This window comes from Salmo salar, unplaced genomic scaffold (genome assembly GCF_965601325.2).
Source record: "Salmo salar unplaced genomic scaffold, fSalSal1 ptg000730l, whole genome shotgun sequence".
Lineage (NCBI taxonomy): Eukaryota > Metazoa > Chordata > Actinopteri > Salmoniformes > Salmonidae > Salmo > Salmo salar.
The window spans coordinates 300,653-325,092 of record NW_027675480.1 but is presented as its reverse complement, the minus strand read 5'-3'; the positions used below and the strand labels follow the sequence as shown (position 1 = coordinate 325,092).

Below are 24,440 nucleotides of genomic sequence, written 5' to 3'. Positions count from 1 at the left end.
GAGTACTATCTAATAAAACAGGGACATTGATCTTTTATTTTATTTATTTTTTATTTCACCTTTATTTAACCAGGTAGGCAAGTTGAGAACAAGTCCTTTATTAAACCAGGTAGGCTAGTTGAGAACAAGTCCTTTAATTAACCAGGTTGGCTAGTTGAGAACAAGTCCTTTAATTTAACCAGGTAGGCAAGTTGAGAACAAGTTCTCATTTACAATTGCGACCTGGCCAAGATAAAGCAAAGCAGTTCGACAACATACAACAACACAGAGTTACACATGGAGTAAAACAAACATACTGTAGAAAAAGAAGTCTAAATACAATGTGAGCAAATGAGGTGAGATAAGGGAGGTAAAGGCAAAAAATGCCATGGTGGTGAAGTAAATACAATATAGCAAGTAAAACACTGGAATGGTAGATTTGTAGTGGAAGAAAGTGCAAAGTAGAAATAGAAATAATGGGGTGCAAAGGAGCAAAATAAATAAATTAATACAGTAGGGGAAGCGGTAGTTGTTTGGGCTAAATTATAGATGGGCTATGTACAGGTGCAGTGATCTGTGAGCTGCTCTGACAGCTGGTGCTTAACCTGTTGGGGATAGGGGGCAGTATTTGCACGGCCGGATAAAAAACGTACCCGATTTAATCTGGTTACTACTCCTGCCTAGTAACTAGAATATGCATATAATTGTTTGATTTGGATAGAAAACACCCTAAAGTTTCTAAAACTGTTTGAATGGTGTCTGTGAGTATAACAGAACTCATTTGGCAGGCCAAAACCTGAGAAGATTCTGTACAGGAAGTACCCTGTCTGATCATTTCTTGGCCTTCTTGATCATCTCTATCCAAAACAGGGGATCTCTGCTGTTACGTGACACTTCCTGCGGCTCCCATAGGCACTCAGAAGGCGGCAAAAAGCTGAATGGTGGCTTTGCAGGCCCTGGCTGTAAAACATTAGCGCATTTTGATAGTGGTCGATCAGAGAACAGAGACTGGAGGCGCGTGCACGAGGCGACCCCATGTTTTTATTATTTCGTCTTTGAACGAAAACAACGACTCCCGGTCGGAATATTATCGCTTTTTTACGAGAAAAATAGCATAAAAATTGATTTTAAACAGCGGTTGACATGCTTCGAAGTACGGTAATGGAATATTTAGAATTTTTTTGTCACGAAACGCGTCGGGCGTGTAACCCTTCGTCACCCTTGGATAGTGTCTTGAACGCACGAACAAAACGCCGCTATTTGGATATAACTATGGATTATTTTGAACCAAACCAACATTTGTTATTGAAGTAGAAGTCCTGGTAGTGCATTCTGACGAAGAACAGCAAAGGTAATCACATTTTTCTAATAGTAAATCTGAGTTTGGTGAGGGCCAAACTTGGTGGGTGTCAAAATAGCTAGCCCGTGGCGGCGAGCTATCTACTCAGAATATTGCAAAATGTGCTTTCACCGAAAAGCTATTTTAAAATCGGACATATCGAGTGCATAAAGGAGTTTTGTATCTATAATTCTTAAAATAATTGTTATGTTTTTTGTGAACGTTTATCGTGAGTAATTTAGTAAATTCACCGGAAGTTTGCGGTGGGTATGCTAGTTCTGAACGTCACATGCTAATGTAAAAAGCTGGTTTTTGATATAAATATGAACTTGATTGAACAAAACATGCATGTATTGTATAACATCATGTCCTAGGAGTGTCACCTGATGAAGATCATCAAAGGTTAGTGCTGCATTTAGCTGTGGTTTGGGTTTATGTGACATTATATGCTAGCTTGAAAAATGGGTGTCTAATTATTTCTGGCTGGGTACTCTGCTGACATAATCTAATGTTTTGCTTTCGTTGTAAAGCCTTTTTGAAATCGGACAGTGTGGTTAGATTAACGAGAGTCTTGTCTTTAAATTGGTGTAAAATAGTCATATGTTTGAGAAATTGAAGTAATAGCATTTCTAAGGTATTTGAATAACGCGCCACGGGATTCCACTGGCTGTTGAGTAGGTGGGACGATTTCGTCCCACATACCCTAGAGAGGTTAACGGGATTGGTTGGACAACAACCAGTGAGATAGCACGGCGCGAAATTCCCCCCCAAAAATTCTCAAAATTTTCATTCAAGTATTATACGGCATTTTAAAGATACTCTACTCGTTAATCCAACCACATTGTCCGATTTCAAAAAGGCTTTACGGTGAAAGCAAAACATTAGATTATTGTAGGATAGCACCTTAGCAACAAAAAAAAGCCATTTTCCAAGCACGGATAGCCATCACAAAACCAGATATACAGCTAAAATTAAGCACTAACCTTTGACAATCTTCATCAGATGACACTCCTAGAACATCATGTTACACAATACATGCATTTTTTGTTCGATCAAGTTCATATTTATATCCAAAAACCCAATTTTTACATTTGCGCATGACGTTCAGAAAATGTTTTCTCCCCATAACTATCGGTGAATGGGCACATTAATTTACAGAAGAACTCATAAACGTTGACAAAATGTATAACAATTTTGTGGGGGTGCTTTGCTGCAGGAGGGACTGGTGCACTTCACAAAATAGATGGCATCATGAGGGAGGAAAATCATGTGGATATATTGAAGCAACATCTCAAGACATCAGTCAGGAAGTTAAATCTTGGTCGAAAATGATTCATCCAGATGGACAATGACCCCAAGCATACTTCCAAAGTTGAGGCAAAATGGCTTAAGGACAACAAAGTCAAGGTATTGGAGTGACCATCACAAAGTCCTGACCTCAACCCTATAGAAAATTTGTGGGCAGAACTGAAAAAGTGTGTGCGAGCTATAAGGCCTACATTCTGACTCAGTTACACCAGCTCTGTCAGGAGGAATGGGCCAAAATTCACCCAACTTATTGTGGGAAGCTTGTGGAAGGCTACCCAAAACGTTTGACCCAAGTTAAACAATTTAAAGGCAATGCTACCAAATACTAATTGAATGTATTTCCTACTTCTCACCCACTGGGAATGTGATGAAAGAAATAAAACCTGAAATAAATAATTCTCTACTATTATTCTGACATTACACATTCTTAAAATAAAGTGGTGAACCTAACTGAGCTAAGACAGGGAATATTTACTAGGATTAAATGTCAGGAATTGTGAAAGATGTAGTTTAAATGTATTTGGCTAAGGTTTATGAAAACTTCCGACTTCAAATGTATATTGCAATATATTTCAATCTCTTTTTCCATTTTTAAATTAAATATTACTTCTGGCAACCCGCCTCACCCAATGTGATACGGATCTGCTATTTTTTTAGACCTTATAGCTAGAACCTCCATCAGAAGCTAGCCATCAGAAGCTAACCAGCTAATTAGCTACTAGCTATTTAGTCCTTGTTAGCCACTGCTAGCGGACCATTACACCGGATAATCGCAGCTAGCTAGCTGCTACCGAGTGGCCCAGCCCATCTCCCGGCCTGCTCAGTGGACTCTATGATCACTCGGCTACACAGCTGATGCCTCCTGGACTCTTCACTAACACAACTAGAAGCCACTACATCACCGGATTCCTGCCGTAAGCTCTGGACCTTTGCACCGGAGTGGCTATAGTGGCTAACACCCTTGTCCCGAAGCTATCACCAGTTAGCCTTGAGCCAGGTGCATCTCCCGGCTAGCAAACAAAATTACTCCAGCTACAATACCTCTTTTTCCAATTGGCCTGGACCCTTTGTTGACATGGAGCCCCGACGATCCATCACGACTGGTCTGCCAACGTAATTCCGTCCGATGTGCCCTCAACTGGCCTTTGCCAGACGTCGGTGTCCCGAAGCTAGCACCAGTTAGCCTCAAGCCAGGCGCGTCTCCCGGCTAGCATAGTAACGACTACCTAACGGCTTCCCTGGTTCATATATTGCTGTTCACTGGACCCTATGATCACTTGGCTACATAGCTGATCCCTGCTGGACTGTTCATTAATCACGGTACTCTGTTTTGTTTATCTGTCGGCCCCAGCCTCGAACTCAGGCCCTGTGTGTAGTTAACTGACCCTCTCTGCCCATTCATCGACACTTTACCTGTTGTTGTTGTCTTAGCTGATTAACTGTTGTTGTCTTACCCGTTGTTGTCTTAGCTAGCTATCCCAATCAACACCTGTGATTGCTTTATGCCTTGCTTTGTCTCTCTAATGTCAATATGCCTTGTATACTGTTGTTTAGGGTAGTTATCATTGTTTTATTTTACTGCGGAGCCCCTAGTCCCTCTCAACATGCCTCAGAGAGCTCTTTTGTCCGACCTCCCACACATGCGGTGACCTCACCTAGCGTAACTGGTGCCTCCAGAGATGCAACCTCTCTTATCATCACTCAACGCCTAGGTTTACCTCCACTGTACCCGCACCCTACCATACCCCTGTCTGTACATTATGCCTTGAATCTATCCTACCACGCCCAGAATTCTGCTCCTTTTATTCTCTGTTCACAACGCATTAGACGACCAGTTTAGATAGCCTCTAGCCGTACCCTCATCCTACTCCTCTGTTCCTCGGGTGATGAAGAGGTTAACCCAGGCCCTGTGTGCCCCCAGGCGCTCTCATTTGTTGACTTCTGTAACCGTAGAAGCCTTGTTTTCATGCATGTTAACATAAGAAGCCTCCTCCCTAAGTTTGTTTTACTCACTGCTTTAGCACACTCCACCAACCTTGATGTCTTTGCCGTGTCTGAATCCTGGCTTTGGAAGGCCACCAAAAATTCTGAAATTTCCATTTCCCAGCTACAACATTTTCCGTCAAGATAGAACTGCCAAAGGGGGAGGAGTTGCAATCTACTGCAGAGATGGCCTGCAGAGTTCTATCATACTTTCCAGGTCTATGCCCAAACAGTTCGAGCTTCTAATTAAAAAAATTAGCTCCCAGCTGTACCCAGCTGTACCCTGGACACCATATGTGAATTGATTGCCCCCCATCTATCTTCAGCATTCGTTCTGTTAGGTGACCTAAACTGGCATATCCTTAACACCCCTGGCCATCCTACAATCCAAGCTAGATGCCCTCAATCTCACACAGATAATCAAAGAACCTACCAGGTACAACCCTAAATCCATAAACATGGGCACCCTCATAGATATTATCCTGACCAACTTGCCCTCCAAATACACCTCTGCTGTTTTCAGTCAGGATCTCAGTGATCAATGCCTCATTGCCTGCATCCGTTATGGGTCCGTGGTCAAACGACCACCCCTCATCACTGTCAAACGCTCCCTAAAACACTTCTGCAAGCAGGCCTTCCTAATCAACCTGGCCCTGGTCTCCTGGAAGGATATTGACCTCATCCCGTCAGTAGAGGATGCCTGCTTGTTCTTTAATTATAATTTCCTCACCACCTTAAATAAGCATGCCCCTTTCAAAAAATGTAGAACTAAGAACAGATATAGCCCTTGGTTCACTCCAGACCTGACTGCCACTCGACCAGCACAAAAACATCCTGTGGCGTACTGCACTAACAGCTCCCCACCCACCGCAGCTACTTCCCCAAGCCTCCCCAGCTTCTCCTTCACCGAAATTCAGATAGCTGATGTTCTGAAAGAGTTGCAAAACTTGGACCCGTACAAATCAGCTGGGCTTGATAATCTGGACCCTCTCTTTCTAAAATTATCCGCCGCCATTGTGGCAATCCCTATTACTAGTCTTTTCAACCTCTCTTTCGTATCGTCCGAGATTCCTAAAGATTGGAACGCTTCCGCGGTCATCCCCCTCTTCAAAGGGGGTGACACTCTAGACCCAAACTGTTACTGACCTATATCCATCCTGCCCTGCCTTTCTAAAGTCTTCGAAAGTCAAGTTAACCTCTTACATCTAGACGTTCCGCTAGCGGAACACCTGCTCTAATATCCAATGATGGGCGTGGCGCGAAATACAAATTCCTCTAAAATCCGAAAACTTCCATTTTTCAAACATATGACTATTTTACACCTTTTTAAAGACAAGACTCTCGTTAATCTAACCACACTGTCCGATTTCAAAAAGGCTTTACAGCGAAAGCAAAACATTAGATTATGTCAGCAGAGTACCCAGCCAGAAATAATCAGACACCCATTTTTCAAGCTAGCATATAATGTCACAAAAACCCAGAAGACAGCTAAATGCAGCACTAACCTTTGATGATCTTCATCAGATGACACACCTAGGACATTATGTTATACAATACATGCATGTTTTGTTCAATCAAGTTCATATTTATATCAAAAAACAGCTTTTTACATTAGCATGTGACGTTCAGAACTAGCAAACTAGCAAACTTCCGGGGAATTTACTAACAATTTACTAAATTACTCACAATAAACGTTCACAAAAAGCATTACAATTATTTTAAGAATTATAGATACAGAACTCCTCTATGCACTCGATATGTCCGATTTTAAAATAGCTTTTTGGTGAAAGCACATTTTGCAATATTCTAAGTACATAGCCCGGCCGTCACAGGGCTAGCTATTTAGACACCCGGCAAGTTTAGCCTTCACCAAAATCAGATTTACTATAATAAAAATGGTCTTACCTTTCCTGTTCTTCGTCAGAATGCACTCCCAGGACTTCTACTTCAATAACAAATGTTGGTTTGGTCCCAAATAATCCATCGTTATGTCCAACAGCGGCGTTTTGTTCGTGCGTTCTAGACACTATCCGAATGGTAAATCAGGGTCGTGCGCATGGCGCATTTCGTGACAAAAAAATTCTAAATATTCCATTACCGTACTTCGAAGCATGTCAACCGCTGTTTAAAATCAATTTTTATGCAATTTATCTCATAGAAAAGCGATAATATTCCGACCGGGAATCTGCGTGACTGTAAACAGAGGGAAAAACAGAAAGGCGGGGGTGGCCAGTGCTCGCGCCTAAGCCCTTTGTCCTCTGATAGACCACTTAGCAAAAGCGCTCGTGTGTTTCAGCCAGGGCTTTGAATTACGTCATTCAGCTTTTTGCCGCCTTCTGAGAGACCATGTGAGCCGTAGGAAGTGTCACGTTAGAGCAGAGATCATTTGTAATGGATAGAGATGGCAAACAAGTTCAAGAAATGGTCAGACAGGGTACTTCCTGTACAGAATCTTCTCACGTTTTGGCCTGCCAAATGAGTTCTGTTATACTCACAGACACCATTCAAACAGTTTTAGAAACTTTGGAGTGTTTTCTATCCAAAGCTAATAATTATACGCATATTCTAGTTTCTGGGCAGGACTAATAATCAGATTAAATCGGGTACGTTTTTATCCAGCCGTGAAAATACTGCCCCCTAGCCATAAGAGGTTAACAAACAGATCACTGACCATTTTGAATCCCATCGTACCTTCTCCGCTGTGCAATCCAGTTTCCGAGCTAGTCACAGGTGCACCTCAGCCACGCTCAAGGTACTAAATGATATCATAACCGCCATCGATAAAAGACAGTACTGTGCAGCCGTCTTCATCAACCTGGCCAAGGCTTTCGACTCTGTCAATCACCGTATTCTTATCGGCAGACTCAATAGCCTTGGTTTCTCAAATGACTGACTCCCCTGGTTCACCAGCTACTTCTCAGACAGAGTTCAGTGTGTCAAATCGGAGGGCCTGTTGTCCGGACCTCTGGCAGTCTCTATGGGAGTACCACAGGGTTCAATTCTCGGACCGACTCTTTTCTCTGTATATACCAATGATGTTGCTCTTGCTGCGGGTGATTCTTTGATCAACCTCTACGCAGAAGACACCATTCTGTTTACATCTGGCCCATTCTGTTTACACTGTGTTTGCAAACCTCCAAACGAGCTTCAATGCCATACAACACTCCTTCCATGGCCTCCAACTGCTCTTAAACGCTAGTAGAACTAAATGTATGCTCTTCAACCGATCGCTGCCTGCACCCGCCCGTCCAGCATCACTACTCTGGACGTTTCTGACTTAGAATATGTGGACAACTATAAATACCTAGGTGTCTGGCTAGACTGTAAACTCTCCTTCCAGGCTAATATTAAGCATTTCCAATCCAAAATGTAATCTAGAATTGGCTTCCTATTTCGCAACAAAGCCTCTTTCACTCACGCTGCCAAACATACCCTCGTAAAACTGACTATCCTACCGATCCTTGACTTTGGCGATGTCATTTTCAAAATAGCCTCCAACACTCTACTCAGCAAACTGGATGCAGTCTATCACAGTGCCATCCGTTTTGTCACCAAAGCCCCATATACCACCCACCACTGGGACCTGTATGCTCTCGTCGGCTAGCCCTCGCTACATATTCGTCGCCAAACCCACTGGCTCCAGGTCATCTATAAGTCTTTGCTAGGCCGCCTTAACTCAGCTCACTGGTCACCATAGCAACACCCACCCATAGCACGCGCTCCAGGAGGTATATCTCACTGGTCATCCCCAAAGCCAACACCTACTTTGGACACATTTCTTTCCAGTTCTCTGCTGCCAATCATTGGAACGAATTGCAAAAATTTCTGAAGTTGGAGACTTATATCTCCCTCACTAACTTTAAGCATCAGCTATCTGAGCAGCTTACCGATCGCTGCAGCTGTACACAGCCCATCTGTAAATAGCCCATCCAACTGCCTACCTCATCCCCATGTTTTTATTTACTTTCTCTGCTCTTTTGCACACCAGTATTTCTACTTGCACATCATCATCTGCACATCCATCACTTCAGTGTTAAATTGTAATTACTTCGCTACTATGGCCAATTTTTGCTTTTCCTCTGTACTCCAGATTTTTCTATTGTGTTATTGACTGTTCGTTTGTTTATCCCATGTGTAACTCTGTTGTGTTTTTGTCGCACTGCTTTGCTTTATCTTGGCCAGGTCGCAGTTGTAAATGAGAACTTGTTCTCGACTGGCCTACCTGGTTAAATAAAGGTGAAATAAAAAATAAAATCTTAACTTTATTGACAACACCCAAATGGATACTGTCATTAACGCGGTTCTTCAATAATTACACATAATTCTTAATGCTTTAGCAAACATTTTATTAAACAGGACATTCAAAAATATCCTTACAATTATAATCCAAAGTAGTGTGAAATGTACTCATCATCAACCTGGAAATGGAGGTTACTCCCCTGAGTTTCCCCCGTTCACATTCAGAATACATTGTGAAAACTAAAATCTTTGCTCACCATTTTTGCTCCAGGCAGATATACTACATCCATAACTATCGGTTTCTTCATTAGCAGGGAGGAGTTTCTGCAATCAAATTGCCCTCGTGCTGCAATTTTAGCAAACACAGAAAGGGGCCTATATTGGAGACCAATTAGTCGTCTGGCACACTGCTTAGAGTTTCAACAACATGAATAACTTATTTCTAGCCTACAATCATCGATGTTACTACTAATGTGAAAACAAGACAAAATATGACTATTCTTGCTCATTTTAAGACAATTGTCAAATAATTTTAACATTCATGACAGACGTCAATTGTTGTCCAACATCATGGCTACGCTGTTGGCATCACCTTTTACAGTGGATTACCGCTGTTGTGGGCCTTTAATCATCTGTCTGACTTTATTGTTCACACAGGAGAGAAACTTCACTATCGTGGATCCTCTGGGGAGCCTCAACAACCTCATGATGCTGAAGAGGCAGAGAAGAGTCTCTCCAGATCAGAACACCTCAATAAACACCTGCAAAGACCCACAGGGAAGAGAACTCACTGCTGCTCTGATTGTGGGAAGAGATTCACCTCATCAGGCATTAAAATTCATCAGAGAACACACACAGGAGAGAAACCTTATAGCTGTGATCAATGTGGGAAGAGTTTTGGTCAATCTTGCCATCTGACTCAACACCAGAGAATACACACAGGAGAGAAACCTTATAGCTGTGGTCAATGTGGGAAGAGTTTTGGTCATTCTGGACAGCTGACAGTGCACCAGAGAACACACACAGGAGAGAAATCGTACAGCTGTGATCAATGTGGGATGAGTTATACTACATCTGGCTCTCTGAATCTACACCAGAGAACACACACAGGAGAGAAATCTTATATCTGTGATCAATGTGGGAAGAGTTTTGGTCGATCTTGCCATCTGACTCAACACCAGAGAATACACACAGGAGAGAAACCTTACAGCTGTGATCAGTGTGGGAATAGTTTTACTACATCTGGCTCTCTGACTTTACACCGGAGAATACACACAGGAGAGAAACCTTATAGCTGTAATCAATGTGGGAAGCGTTTTACTACATCTAGCCAGCTGACTTTACACCAGAGAATACACACAGGAGAGAAACCTTATAGCTGTGGTCAATGTGGGAAGAGTATTGGTCAATCTAGCCAGCTGACATTACACCAGAGAACACACACAGGAGAGAAATCTTATAGCTGTGGTCAATGTGGGAAGAGTTTTGGTCAATCTAGCCAGCTGACATTACACCAGAGAACACACTGTATTGTATATATACAATAAATGTATTGGAGATGAGTTTTGTTTGGGCTCGTTCCAAGGGGACGAGAGTTCTAGAAGCTAGTGAGTTTTAGGATTCTATAGAAAGAGAAAGGATAAAAAAGTATGATTGTATATTATTATTTAGAAATACGTGTAGCCAGTAGACACCATGTTTATATTGTAGAAGGTGAAGCTTTGTAGATGATTACGTGAAATGGAAGTTGTAGAGATACTCTGAATGATCGGCTATGAAAAGCCAACTGACATTTACTCCTGAGGTGCTGACCTGTTGCACCCTCGACAACCACTGTGATTATTATTATTTGACCCTGCTGGTCATCTATGAACATTTGAACATCTTGGCCTTGTTGTTATAATCTCCATCCGGCACAGCCAGAAGAGGACTGGCCACCCCTCATAGCCTGGTTTCTTCCTTGGTTTTGGCCTTTCTAGGGAGTTTTTCCTAGCCACCGTGCTTCTACGCCGGCATTGCTTGCTGTTTGGGGTTTTAGGCTGGGTTTCTGTACAGCACTTTGAGATATCAGCTGATGTAAGAAGGGCTTTATAAATACATTTGATTGATTGATTGATTGTACAACTGAATGCATTCAACTGAAATGTGTGTTGGGTGCACTGATTGGTGTCACCTCGTTAGTCAGTATGTGTTACACCTGTGCTGGCTTGTCCATCTCGTTAGTGGGAAGGTGTTTCACCTGAGCTGGTCCAGGTTCTATTTAAGAGTGTCTGGCCCAGTGCTCCAGTTGTCTTGATACATGTGGAGAGTCAACACCTTTAGTTGCTCCACCTTTTTGGTTTACTTCCTGTCTTTAAGTTTGGTGTGGGATTTTCTTTTGTTTTCCTCTTCTTGGGCAGATTTAGTGGGTCTCATGGTGGGTGTCTTTTAGGTCCCAGTCATGTACATTTACATTTAAGTCATTTAGCAGACGCTCTTATCCAGAGCGACTTACAAATTGGTGCATTCACCTTATGATATCCAGTGGAACAACCACTTTACAATAGTGCATCTAAATCTTTTAAGGGGGGGGGTTAGAAGGATTACTTTATCCTATCCCAGGTATTCCTTAAAGAGGTGGGGTTTCAGGTGTCTCCGGAAGGTGGTGATTGACTCCGCTGTCCTGGCGTCGTGAGGGAGCTTGTTCCACCATTGGGGTGCCAGAGCAGCGAACAGTTTTGACTGGGCTGAGCGGGAACTGTGCTTCCTCAGAGGTAGGGGGGCCAGCAGGCCAGAGGTGGATGAACGCAGTGCCCTTGTTTGGGTGTAGGGCCTGATCAGAGCCTGAAGGTATGGAGGTGCCGTTCCCTTCACAGCTCCGTAGGCAAGCACCATGGTCTTGTAGCGGATGCGAGCTTCAACTGGAAGCCAGTGGAGAGAGCGGAGGAGCGGGGTGACGTGAGAGAACTTGGGAAGGTTGAAAACCAGACGGGCTGCGGCGTTCTGGATGAGTTGTAGGGGTTTAATGGCACAGGCAGGGAGCCCAGCCAACAGCGAGTTGCAGTAATCCAGACGGGAGATGACAAGTGCCTGGATTAGGACCTGCGCCGCTTCCTGTGTGAGGCAGGGTCGTACTCTGCGAATGTTGTAGAGCATGAACCTACAGGATCGGGTCACCGCCTTGATGTTAGTGGAGAACGACAGGGTGTTGTCCAGGATCACGCCAAGGTTCTTAGCACTCTGGGAGGAGGACACAAGGGAGTTGTCAACCGTGATGGCGAGATCATGGAACGGGCAGTCCTTCCCCGGGAGGAAGAGCAGCTCCGTCTTGCCGAGGTTCAGCTTGAGGTGGTGATCCGTCATCCACACTGATATGTCTGACAGACATGCAGAGATGCGATTCACCACCTGGTTATCAGAAGGGGGAAAGGAGAAGATTAATTGTGTCGTCTGCATAGCAATGATAGGAGAGACCATGTGAGGATATGACAGTAGGTTAAAAGGGGTGTATCTTGGCTGTAAAAGACCTTTGTACTTTTGTATCGTGGCTCTCAACGAATCATCTGGGGGTGATTCATCTCTCAACGAATCATCTGGGGGGATTTGTTGACCAGCCATCATTATCGTAGAACACTCAATTGATTAATTTTGTATGTGTACGTTGTATTGCCCTGCTCCATTATTAAGTGATTAAAGATTTAGTTTAAGAATAACTCTGACTTGTGATAAGTTTGTCTCCTCAATTGATTTTAAAGAAATTAACCACCACATTTGGGGATGTGAATCTTGACTTGGTGACCGCTCCTGGTGACCTGGGTAAATGGTGCACCAGGGATCCCTCTAACTTGGGATCTCAGGGAGACCACACTGCGGGAACAGAGCAAATGGACCCACCTTGCAGCGAGCCGAGTGGATACCACATCTCGAACATAGTTTTAAAAAAATAAAGAGGTGAGCGAAACACGCAAAGTGGAGTTTATAGAAAGTCCTCGTAGGCTCTGAGTGTGTATTCCTGTGTGGAGGTGTAAACAGGGCCCAGTCAGTAGAATCTGAGTGTGTATTCCTGTGTGGAGGTGTAAACAGGGCCCAGTCAGGAGGCTCTGAGTGTGTATTCCTGTGTGGAGGTGTAAACAGGGCCCAGTCAGGAGGCTCTGAGTGTGTATTCCTGTGTGGAGGTGTAAACAGGGCCCAGTCAGGAGGCTCTGAGTGTGTATTCCTGTGTGGAGGTGTAAACAGGGCCCAGTCAGGAGGCTCTGAGTGTGTATTCCTGTGTGGAGGTGTAAACAGGGCCCAGTCAGGAGGCTCTGAGTGTGTATTCCTGTGTGGAGGTGTAAACAGGGCCCAGTCAGGAGGCTCTGAGTGTGTATTCCTGTGTGGAGGTGTAAACAGGGCCCAGTCAGGAGGCTCTGAGTGTGTATTGCTGTGTGGAGGTGTAAACAGGGCCCAGTCAGGAGGCTCTGAGTGTGTATTCCTGTGTGGAGGTGTAAACAGGGCCCAGTCAGGAGGCTCTGAGTGTGTATTCCTGTGTGGAGGTGTAAACAGGGCCCAGTCAGGAGGCTCTGAGTGTGTATTCCTGTGTGGAGGTGTAAACAGGGCCCAGTCAGGAGGCTCTGAGTGTGTATTCCTGTGTGGAGGTGTAAACAGGGCCCAGTCAGGAGGCTCTGAGTGTGTATTCCTGTGTGGAGGTGTAAACAGGGCCGAGTCAGTGGAGGATGATCTGAGAGTCAGTCGACTCAGACACCTATCATTGGTCGGTTGCGGGCGACCTAGAGCCATCCTGACACTGAATTGATCACAGTGGGGATTGGTCTGTAGGGGTGAGGGGCCAGGGTGACTGTGGGTTCTGTGTGAAACACGGTACCTGGTTAAACTCTATTGGAAGAAGGACCTCATTCTGAAAAGTGTCTGTGTGACTCTCAGAAGTGGTGAATTCCAATGATTTTAAATGTGCTGCCAGGTATGCCCTGGGTTTAAATATCTAGAATCTTTGGGAACTAGATGACAATTTTAATGTTAAAACATCCGGAATCCGCCCTGTTTACGCCTCCCAATACCTTCTTCTTGATCCCAATTGCATTGTGTCCATGTTCTGTCCTATAAGAATTTCAAAGGAAGAGAAAATGTGTCAAAGAATAGTCTTACAAGCATTAATGTATATATATATATCTATATATACTTTGTAATTTGTAAGTCGCTCTGGATAAGATCGTCTGCTAAATTACGTAATTGTAAATGTACTACATCAATATTTAAAGATATATGGCATCAACATACAATTGCATGTAAAATAGAATAACATATTGGAGAAAGCACTAGCCAATACAGTACTGCCATACAGTAACAGTACTGCCATACAGGCATAATATCACATTTCAAGATATCTTTGTACACAAATTGTTCAATATTTTATCAGGCTGACTTGAAAGATTATACACAACATTTTGCTGCGTGGCAATACTGTGTTTGGATTCTGAAGAGCATTTATACAAAAGAGGTAGTCTAGACACTGTATTAATACCATTATGCATTTGAATCCCATCTACAGCTACCATCTAAGATATTAATTTCCCTCCACAAGGGGGCGGACATGTAACATTTCCAAAATGGGATAGTATTGTACATGTAACGTTTCCAAGATGGGATAGTATTGTACATGTAACGTTTCCAAAATGGGATAGTATTATACATGTAACTTTTCCAAAATGGGATAGTATTGTCCATGTAACGTTTCCAAAATGGGATAGTATTGTACATGTAACGTTTCCAAAATGGGATAGTATTGTACATGTAACGGTTCCAAAATGGGATTGTATTGTCCATGTAACGTTTCCAAAATGGGATAGTATTGTACATGTAACGTTATGCCCCCTTGTGAGTTAATAGTATTGCATGCTGTAGCAGGCTATATAAAGAGGAAGACCTCCATTGACGATTCAGTTCGTTGTAACATCTGGTCTGGACAGGTCACCGTCCTTAGTTAGTTAGTTAGTTAACGAAGCTAACGTTAGTAGAAGCTGCGTTAGCTAGTTGTACATGTAGATTGGAAACTTAGGTTAATGAGTGTAAAGCCATGTTGGCTTTATGGAAACGATATACAATATATGGGAAAGAATATAGTTGAGGAAGTAATCCAAACCTAGATGGTGAACTGATGTTGAACTGGGCAGTCAGCTGCTGCTGCTCCAATACAGTATGAGGTGAGACGGTGAACTGATGTTGAACTGGGCAGTCAGCTGCTGCTGCTCCAATACAGTATGAGGTGAGACGGTGAACTGATGTTGAACCGGGCAGTCAGCTGCTGCTGCTCCAATACAGTATGAGGTGAGACGGTGAACTGATGTTGAACCGGGCAGTCAGCTGCTGCTGCTCCAATACAGTATGAGGTGAGACGGTGAACTGATGTTGAACTGGGCAGTCAGCTGCTGCTGCTCCAATACAGTATGAGGTGAGACGGTGAACTGATGTTGAACTGGGCAGTCAGCTGCTGCTGCTCCAATACAGTATGAGGTGAGACGGTGAACTGATGTTGAATCATAATGATTAAGTTAATTAAAATGAATTTGTGAAACGGTTAAAAAATAGTATTTGTCATATTAAATATATTACTGTATTGTTATCATATAGAAACATCATGGAATATTGTACATCATATTAAATATATTACTCTATTGTTATCATATAGAAACATCATGGAATATTGTACATCATATTAAATATATTACTCTATTGTTATCATATAGAAACATCATGGAATATTGTACATCATATTAAATATATTACTCTATTGTTATCATATAGAAACATGATGGAATATTGTACATCATATTAGCATCAACATACATTATTGTTTCATTCAATTTCACATAATAAGGATATTTAATATTTTCAAGTTCAGAAGTCAGAACCCATCACCTGCTATGTAAAAGAGACAGAAGAATGCACAATGGTCAATGCTATCTGGGATCCTTGGGACATCCCTACCCTAAACCCTAACCTTAACCCCTACCTTAACCATTTTAAATGTCAACTTCAACGGGCTATGGACGTCCCAAGGATGTATCTCTACCTGAAAATACATGATCTAAGTGATTCATAGTTGGTATTCAGCAGTCATAAAGCCTTATTTACTTTAACGAACTACTAAAATAGTGATTTTGTCAGACAGCATAGACAGCAGCTCTACACTTTATTGACTGACTGATCCATTCATCCTTCCATCCCTCCTCAGCCTTCCTCTCCTCTGAAGACCCAGTGAGGGTGGAGCTCAGTCAGAGAGCTGTTGAGGGACTGGTTAGGAAGAACACTTCTACAGCCAGAGAGGTGAGAGGTCACACATGGTTTAGATGGTAAATATTTATGTCCCCTTAGCGGTTCATCACGTCAGCAAAAGAGAATATGTTCCATCATCTATGTTTATTTACATTAGTGCAAATTGTTCACTGATATTGGTGTAATTTCTCACCCCTTTTGGCTGTATGATATATACTGTTTTTCATAATAAGATGGACCAAGATACATATTGGTTTTGCAAGAGTCTGTTGATTGTCAGTCATTGGGTTAATTTCTTTTGCAATATGTTCAAATCAAGCTTTATTTATACAGCACATTTCAGACATGGATGCTTCACAGGAAAAAATAATAAAACAATGAAAATAAACAGAAATATTTACCACAACAAACATAAGATTAACAACTGAAAGACGAATTAGCATTCTAAGGAAAATCCATTGATTAAAATATTAATTGGATGCAACATCCAACCCAAAATATAAGCTTGTTTTTAGGAGGGGCTCTGAAAGACACTATGGGGGTGTCCACTGGAAGTTGACTAGTAACAACAACTGGGACCTAAAAGATACCCACCATGAGACCCACTAAATCTGCCCAAGAAGAGGAAAACAAAAGAAAAACCCACACCAAACTTAAAGACAGGAAGTAAACCAAAAAGGTGGAGCAACTAAAGGTGTTGACTCTCCACATGTATCAAGACAACTGGAGCACTGGGCCAGACACTCTTAAATAGAACCTGGACCAGCTCAGGTGAAACACCTTCCCATATATTCCTTCCCTATATACACAATATACACAAACATCTCCCACAATAATCATATTACTTGTAATTTTTTAAACAAGCTCCTTAAACTGCACAAGTAGCAATAAATCACTGATATCGATTAGGGGGGAAATCAGGTTGTACGTGATGTTGAAACTAACACAACTAAAAAAACACATTGAAATGGGAGATATATTTTACCTCACTGGTTAGAGGACAACCTGCAGAAGACAGTCAGCTACATTTTGGACTGATGCATTTAAATGTAGGGGGTCGCTAAACAAAGGAACACAACATGTCATCACTCATCGATATCATGTTGAAATCAATTGTGTGAGAGGAGGGAGATGAGGATGCACGTCCTGTTAAACTAACAGCTCAAAATCCACATGGAATCTGGGAGTAATGTGTACATCCCTGGTTAGAGGACAATTTGTAGAAAACAGCTAGCTACATTTTGAAGTGTTGCATTTTGATTCCAGTGGGTCACCAACGTGGTAAGTGGAACACAACTCTTCTTTTGTTAGTCACTTTTTATTAAATCTCATAAATAGTAACTCTTCCATTTCAGAGCCTGGATTTTCCCCCTGAGGCTAATATCCATATCATGTTGAAATCAATAGAACAGGGGACAAACGTTTAGGGTTCTACATTGTGACATCATTAAAATACTCCTACTACAATGTTTAAACATTCTACATTGTGACATTAATTCATTGATATCATGAAACAACTCCTTCATGAATTTTCTGATGTTTAATCAGAGATCTTTTATCAGAGTATCTCTTCCCACATTGATTACAGCTATGAGATTTCTCTCCTGTGTGTGTTCTCTGATGTGATACCAGGCTGTTTGACTGAGTAAAACTCTTCCCACATTCACCACAGCTATAAGGTTTCTCTCCTGTGTGTGTTCTCTGATGTGATACCAGGTTGGTTGACTGAGTAAAAGTCTTCCCACATTGATTACAGCTATAAGGTTTCTCTCCTGTGTGTATTCTCTGGTGTAAAGTCAGATAGAAAGATGTAGTAAAACTCTTCCCACATTGATCACAGCTATAAGGTTTCTCTCCTGTGTGTCTTCTCTGGTGCACTGTCAGCACTCCAGATCGACAAAAACTCTTCCCACATTGATCACAGCTATAAGATTTCTCTCCTGTGTGTGTTCTCTGGTGTAGTGTCAAAGTTCTAGATGCAGCAAAATTCTTCCCACATTGACCACAGCTATAAGGTTTATCTCCTGTGTGTATTCTCTGGTGAGCTGTCAGCTCTCCAGATCGAGCAAAACTCTTCCCACATTGATCACAGCTATAAGATTTCTCTCCTGTGTGTATTCTCTGGTGAGCTGTCAGCTCTCCAGATCGAGCAAAACTCTTCCCACATTGATCACAGCTATAAGGTTTCTCTCCTGTGTGTGTTCTCTGGTGTTGAGTCAGATGGCAAGATTGACCAAAACTCTTCCCACATTGACCACAGCTATAAGGTTTCTCTCCTGTGTGTGTTCTCTGGTGTAGAGTCAGACTGCTAGATGCAGCAAACCTCTTCCCACATTGACCACAGCTATAAGGTTTCTCTCCTGTGTGTATTCTCTGGTGTGAAGTCAGATGGCCAGATGTAGTAAAACTCTTCCCACATTCACCACAGCAATAAGATTTCTCTCCTGTGTGTGTTCTCTGATGAATTTTAATGCCTGATGAGGTGAATCTCTTCCCACAGTCAGAGCAGCAGTGAGTTCTCTTCCCTGTGGATGTCTGCAGGTGTTTATTGAGGTGTTCTAATCTGGAGAGACTCTTCTCTGCCTCTTCAGCATCATGAGGTTGTTGAGGCTCCCCAGAGGATCCACGATAGTCCCATATCTCCCCTGTGTGAACAACAAAGTCAGACAGATGATATAAAGGCCCACAACAGCGGTAATCCACTGTCAAAGGTGATGCCAACAGCGGAGCCATGATGTTGGACAACAATTGACGTCTGTAATGAATGTTAAAATTATTTGATATTTGCCTTAAATTGAGCAAGAATAGTCATATTTTGTCTTGTTTTCACATTAGTAGTAACATCGATGATTGTAGGCTAGAAATAAGTTATTCATGTTGTTGAACCTCTAAGCAGTGTGCCAGACGACTTTTGGTCTCCAATATAGGCCCCTTTCTGTGTTTGCTAAAATTGTGGCACGAGGGTAATTTGATTGCAGAAACTCCTCCCTGCTAATGAGGAAACCGATAGTTATGGATGTAGTATATCTGCCTGGAGCAAAAATGGTGAGCAAAGATTTTAGTTTTTCACAATGTATTCTGAATGTGAATGGGGGAAACTCAGGGGAGTAACCTCCATTTCCAGGTTGCTTATGAGTACATTTCACACTACCTTGGATTATAAGCAGGTATATCTCTCTGGTCACCCCTAAAGCCAACTCCTCCTTTGGTCGTCTCTCCTTCCAGTTCTCTGCTGCCAATGACTGGAACGAACTATAAAAATCTCTGAAACTGGAAACACTTATCTCCCTCACTAGCTTTAAGCACAAGCTATCAGAGCAGCTCCCAGATCACTGCACCTGTACATAGCCCATCTATAATTTAGCCCAAACTACTACCTCTTCCCCTACTGTATTTATTTATTTTGCTCCTTTGCACCATATTATTTATATTTTAACTTTGAACTTTCTTCAAATAACAAATCTACCATTCCAGTGTTTTACTTGCTATATTGTACTTACTTTGCCACCATGGCCTTTTTTGCCTTTACCTCCCTTATCTCACATAATTTGCTCACATTGTATATAGTCTTATTTTTTTCTACTGCATCATTGATTGTATGTTGTTTTACTCCTAGTGTAACTCTGTGTTTTTGTATGTTGTCGAACTGCTTTGCTTTATCTTGGCCAGGTCGCAATTGTAAATGAGAACTTGTTCTCAACTTGCCTACCTGGTTAAATAAAGGTGAAATAAAAATAAATAAAAAAATAAAAAATTGTAAGGATATTTGAATGTCCTGTTTAATATAATGTTTGCTAAAGCATTAAGAATGATGTGTAATTATTGAAGAACTGCGTTAATGACAGTATCCATTTGGGTGTTGTCAATAAAGTTAAGATTTTATTTATTTATAGAAACTAGAATATGCATATAATTATTAGCTTTGGATAGAAAACACTCCAAAGTTTCTAAAACTGTTTGAATGGTGTCTGTGAGTATAACAGAACTCATTTGGCAGGCCAAAACCTGAGAAGATTCCATGCAGGAAGTGCCCTGTCTGACCATTTCTTGGCCTTCTTGATTATCTCTATCCAAAACAGGGGATCTCTGCTGTTACGTGACACTTCCTACGGCTCCCATGGGCTCTCAGAAGGCGGCAAAAAGCTGAATGGTGGCTTTGCAGGCCATGGCTGAAAAACATTAGCGCGTTTGGATAGTGGTCGGTCAGAATACTATGAGACTGAGGCGCATGCACGAGTCGACTCCATGTTTACTTTCTCTCTCTTTGAACGAAAACAACCACTCCCGGTCAGAATATTATCGCTTTTTTACGAGAAAAATGGCATAAAAATTGATTTTAAACAGCGGTTGACATGCTTCGAAGTACGGTAATGGAATATTAATTTTTTTTTGTCACGAAACGCGTCGGGCGCGTAACCCTTCGTCACCCTTGGATAGTGTCTTGAACACACAAACAAAACGCTGCTATTTGGATATAACTATGGATTATTTTGAACCAAACCAACATTTGTTATTGAAGTAGAAGTCCTGGGAGTGCATTCTGACGAAGAACAGCAAAGGTAATAACATTTTTCTTATAGTAAATCTGACTTTGGTGAGGGCTAAACTTGGTGGGTGTCTAAATAGCTAGCCCTGTGATGCCGGGCTATCAACTTAGAATATTGCAAAATGTGCTTTCACCGAAAAGCTATTTTAAAATCGGACATAGCGAGTTCATAGAGGAGTTCTGTATATATAATTCTTAAAATAATTGTTATGTTTTTTGTGAACGTTTATCGTGAGTAATTTAGTAAATTCACTGGAAGTTTTCGGTGGGAATGCTAGTTCTGAACGTCACATGCTAATGTAAAAAGCTGGTTTTTGATATAAATATGAACTTGATTGAACAAAACATGCATGTATTGTTTAACATAATGTCCTAGGAGTGTCATCTGATGAAGATCTTCAAAGGTTAGTGCTGCATTTAGCTGTGGTTTTATTTTTTGTGACCTTATATGCTAGCTTGAAAAATGGGTGTCTGATTATTTCTGGCTGGGTACTCTGCTGACATAATCTAATGTTTTGCTTTCGCTGTAAAGCCTTTTTGAAATCGGACAGTGTGGTTAGATAAAGGAGAGTCTTGTCTTTAAAATGGTGTAAAATAGTCATATGTTTGAAAAATTGAAGTTTTTGTATTTTTGAGGAATTTGTATTTCGCGCCACGCCTATCATTGGATATTGGAGCAGGTGTTCCGCTAGCGGAACGTCTAGATGTAAGAGGTTAACACAGTGTCCAAAGAAGGGCCAGATGTATACAGAATGGTGTCGTCTGAGTAGAGGTGGATCAAGGAATCACCCGCAGCAAGAGCAACATCGTTGGTATATACAGAGAAAAGAGTCGGTGTGAGAATTGAACCCTGTGGTACCCCCACAGAAACTGCCAGAGGTCTGGACAACAGGCCCTCTGATTTGACACACTGAACTCTATCTAAGAAGTAGTTGGTGAACCAGGCGAGTCAGTCATTTGAGAAACCAAGGCTGTTGAGTCTGCCGATAAGAATACAGTGATTGACAGAGTCGAAAGCCTTGGCCAGGTCGGAGAAGAGGGCAGTACAGTACTGTCTTTTATCGATGGCGGTTATGATATCGTTTAGTACCTTGAGTGTGGCTGAGGTGCACCCGTGTCCAGCTCGGAAACCGGATTGCACAGCGGAGAAGGTACGGTGAGATTCAAAATGGTCAGTGATCTGTTTGTTAACTTGGATGTTGAAGACTTTAGAAAGGCAGGGCAGGATGGATATAGGTCTGTAACAGTTTGGGTCTAGAGTGTCACCCCCTTTGAAGAGGGGGATGACCGTGGAAGCGTTACAATCTTTAGGAATCTCGGACGATACGAAAGAGAGGTTGAACAGACTAGTAATGGGGTTGCCACAATGGCAGTGGAACATTTTAGAAAGAGAGGGTCCAGATTGTCTAGCTCAGCTGATTTTTACGGGACCAGGTATTGCAGCTCTTTCAGAACATCTGCTATCTGGATTTGGGTGAAGGAGAAGCTGGGGAGGCTTGGGGAAGTAGCTTCGGGGGGTGGGGAGCTGTTGGCCGGGGTTGGGGTAGCCAGGAGGAAAGCATGGCCAGCCGTAGAGAAATGCTTATTGAAATTCTCGATTATCGTGGATTTATCGGTGGTGACAGTGTTTCCTAGCCTCAGTGCAGTGGGCAGCTGGGATGAGGTGCTCTTATTCTCCATGGACTTTACAGTGTCCCAACATTTTTGGAGTTAAAGCTACAGGATGCAAATTTCTGTTTGAAAAAGCTAGCTTTTGCTTTCCTAACTGACTGTGTATTGGTTCCCGACTTCTCTGAAAAGTTGCATATCGCGGGGACTATTCGATGCTAGTGCAGTACGCAACAGGATGTTTTTGTGCTGGTCGAGGGCAGTCAGGTCTGGAGTGAACCAAGGGCTATATCTGTTGTTAGTTTTACAATTTTTGAAAGGGCCGTGCTTATTTAAGGTGGTGAGGAAATTACTTTTAAAGAACAACCAGGTATCCCAGTTTAGGTCACCTAACAGAATGAACTCTGAAGATAGATGGGGGCCAATCAATTCACATATGGTGTCCAGGGCACAGCTGGGAGCTGAGGGGGGTCTGTAACAGGCGGCAACAGTGAGAGACTTATTTCTGGAGAGATTCATTTTTTTAATTAAAAGCTCGAACTGTTTGGGCTTAGACCTGGAAAGTATGATAGAACATTGCAGGTCATCTCTGCAGTAGATTGCAACTCCTCCCCCTTTGGCAGTTCTATCTTGACGGAAAATGTTGTAGTTGGGGATGGAAATTTCAGAATTTTTCGTGGCCTTACAAAGCCAGGATTCAGACACGGCAAGGACATCAAGGTTGGCGGAGTGTGCTAAAGCAGTGAGTAAAACAAACTTAGGGAGGAGGCTTCTGATGTTAACATGCATGAAACCAAGGCTTTTACGGTTACAGAAGTCAACAAATGAGAGCGCCTGGGGACACACAGGGCCTGGCTTAACCTCTACATCACCCGAGGAACAGAGAAGTAGGATGAGGAAATGGTTAAAGGCTATCAGAACTGGTCATCTAGTGCGTTTTGAACAGAGAATAAAAGGAGCAGATTTCTGGGCGTGGTAGGATAGATTCAAGGGATAACGTACAGACGGGTATAGTAGGGTGCGAGTACAGTGGAGGTAAACCTAGGCATTGAGTGACGATAAGAGAGGTTGCATTTCTGGAGGCACCAGTTATGCTAGGTGAGGTGTCAGGGAAATTGCAAGATTATGTTATAATGCTTGTATTGCATTATAATGGTTGTTTTATTTGACAGAATAGAGTATTTTGTTAACTATTGTGTGTGTTTTACTGAGGATGGGCCTCTATGAGATAACACGGACAGAAGATTTACGATGTCTTTGGGTAATAAAACCTAAAGAGCATTCCAGAGAACATGAGTTAATGGTTCTATTCTATACCGTACCAGGAAGAGACGGTTCCAGTTTGGAGTAGGAGGACCAGACACTGGTCTTTACAATGAAAACTGCTGAAACAGCAGATGCTGTCTGCTATGTATTATAGATATCTTTCATACAAATGTTAACCTTGTGACCATTCTATGTATCGGTTGTTCGTCATGTAGGTTGAAAGGGGTGTATCTTGGCTATAAAAGATATTTGTACTTTTGTTTTGCCACTCTCAACGGATCATTAGAAAATGGTGAATCGTTGATAAGTCATTGCTATTGTAAAGATCTTATTATTAAAGATTTAGTTTAAGTATAACTCTAACTTGTGTGAAGTTTGTCTCTCCTCATTTGATAGTAAAGAAATTAACCACCACAGAGGTCACCGCATGTGTGGGAGGTGGGACAAAAGAGCTCTCTGAGGCATGTTGAGTGGGACGAGGGGCTCCGCAGTAAAATAAAACAATGATAACTACCCTAAACAACAGTATACAAGGCATATTGACATTAGAGAGACATAAAGAGAGGCAAAAAGCAATCACAAGTGTTGATTGGGAGAGCTAGCTAAGACAACAACGGGTAAGACAACAGTTAATCAGCTAAGACAACAACAACAGGTAAAATGGTGATGAATGGGCAGAGAGGGTCGATTAACTACACACAGGGCCTGAGTTCGAGGCTGGGGCCGACAGATAAACAAAACAAACAAAATGGAGTACCGTGATTAATGAACAGTCCAGCAGGCATCAGCTATGTAGCCAAGTGATCATAGGGTCCAGTGAACGGGAATATACGAAACAGGGAAGCCGGTAAGTAGTCGTTACTATGCTAGCCGGGAGATGCGCCTGGCTAGAGGCTAACTGGTGCTAACTTCGGCACAAGGGCG

The 24,440-nt window shown here is 42.3% G+C and overlaps 1 protein-coding gene across 1 annotated transcript; it reads right to left on the bottom strand.

Annotated features, from left to right (window-relative positions):
* Window positions 1-17,572: 17,572 nt before the first annotated feature.
* On the bottom strand, window positions 17,573-22,344 carry LOC145877235 (uncharacterized). Its single transcript, XM_082972527.1, has 2 exons — window positions 22,332-22,344; window positions 17,573-18,741 (listed from the first exon to the last, which is right to left on the bottom strand). The coding sequence occupies exons 1-2, from the start codon at window positions 22,342-22,344 to the stop codon at window positions 17,603-17,605; spliced, it is 1,152 nt and encodes a 383-aa protein (XP_082828653.1). The 3' UTR covers window positions 17,573-17,602.
* Window positions 22,345-24,440: the final 2,096 nt, after the last annotated feature.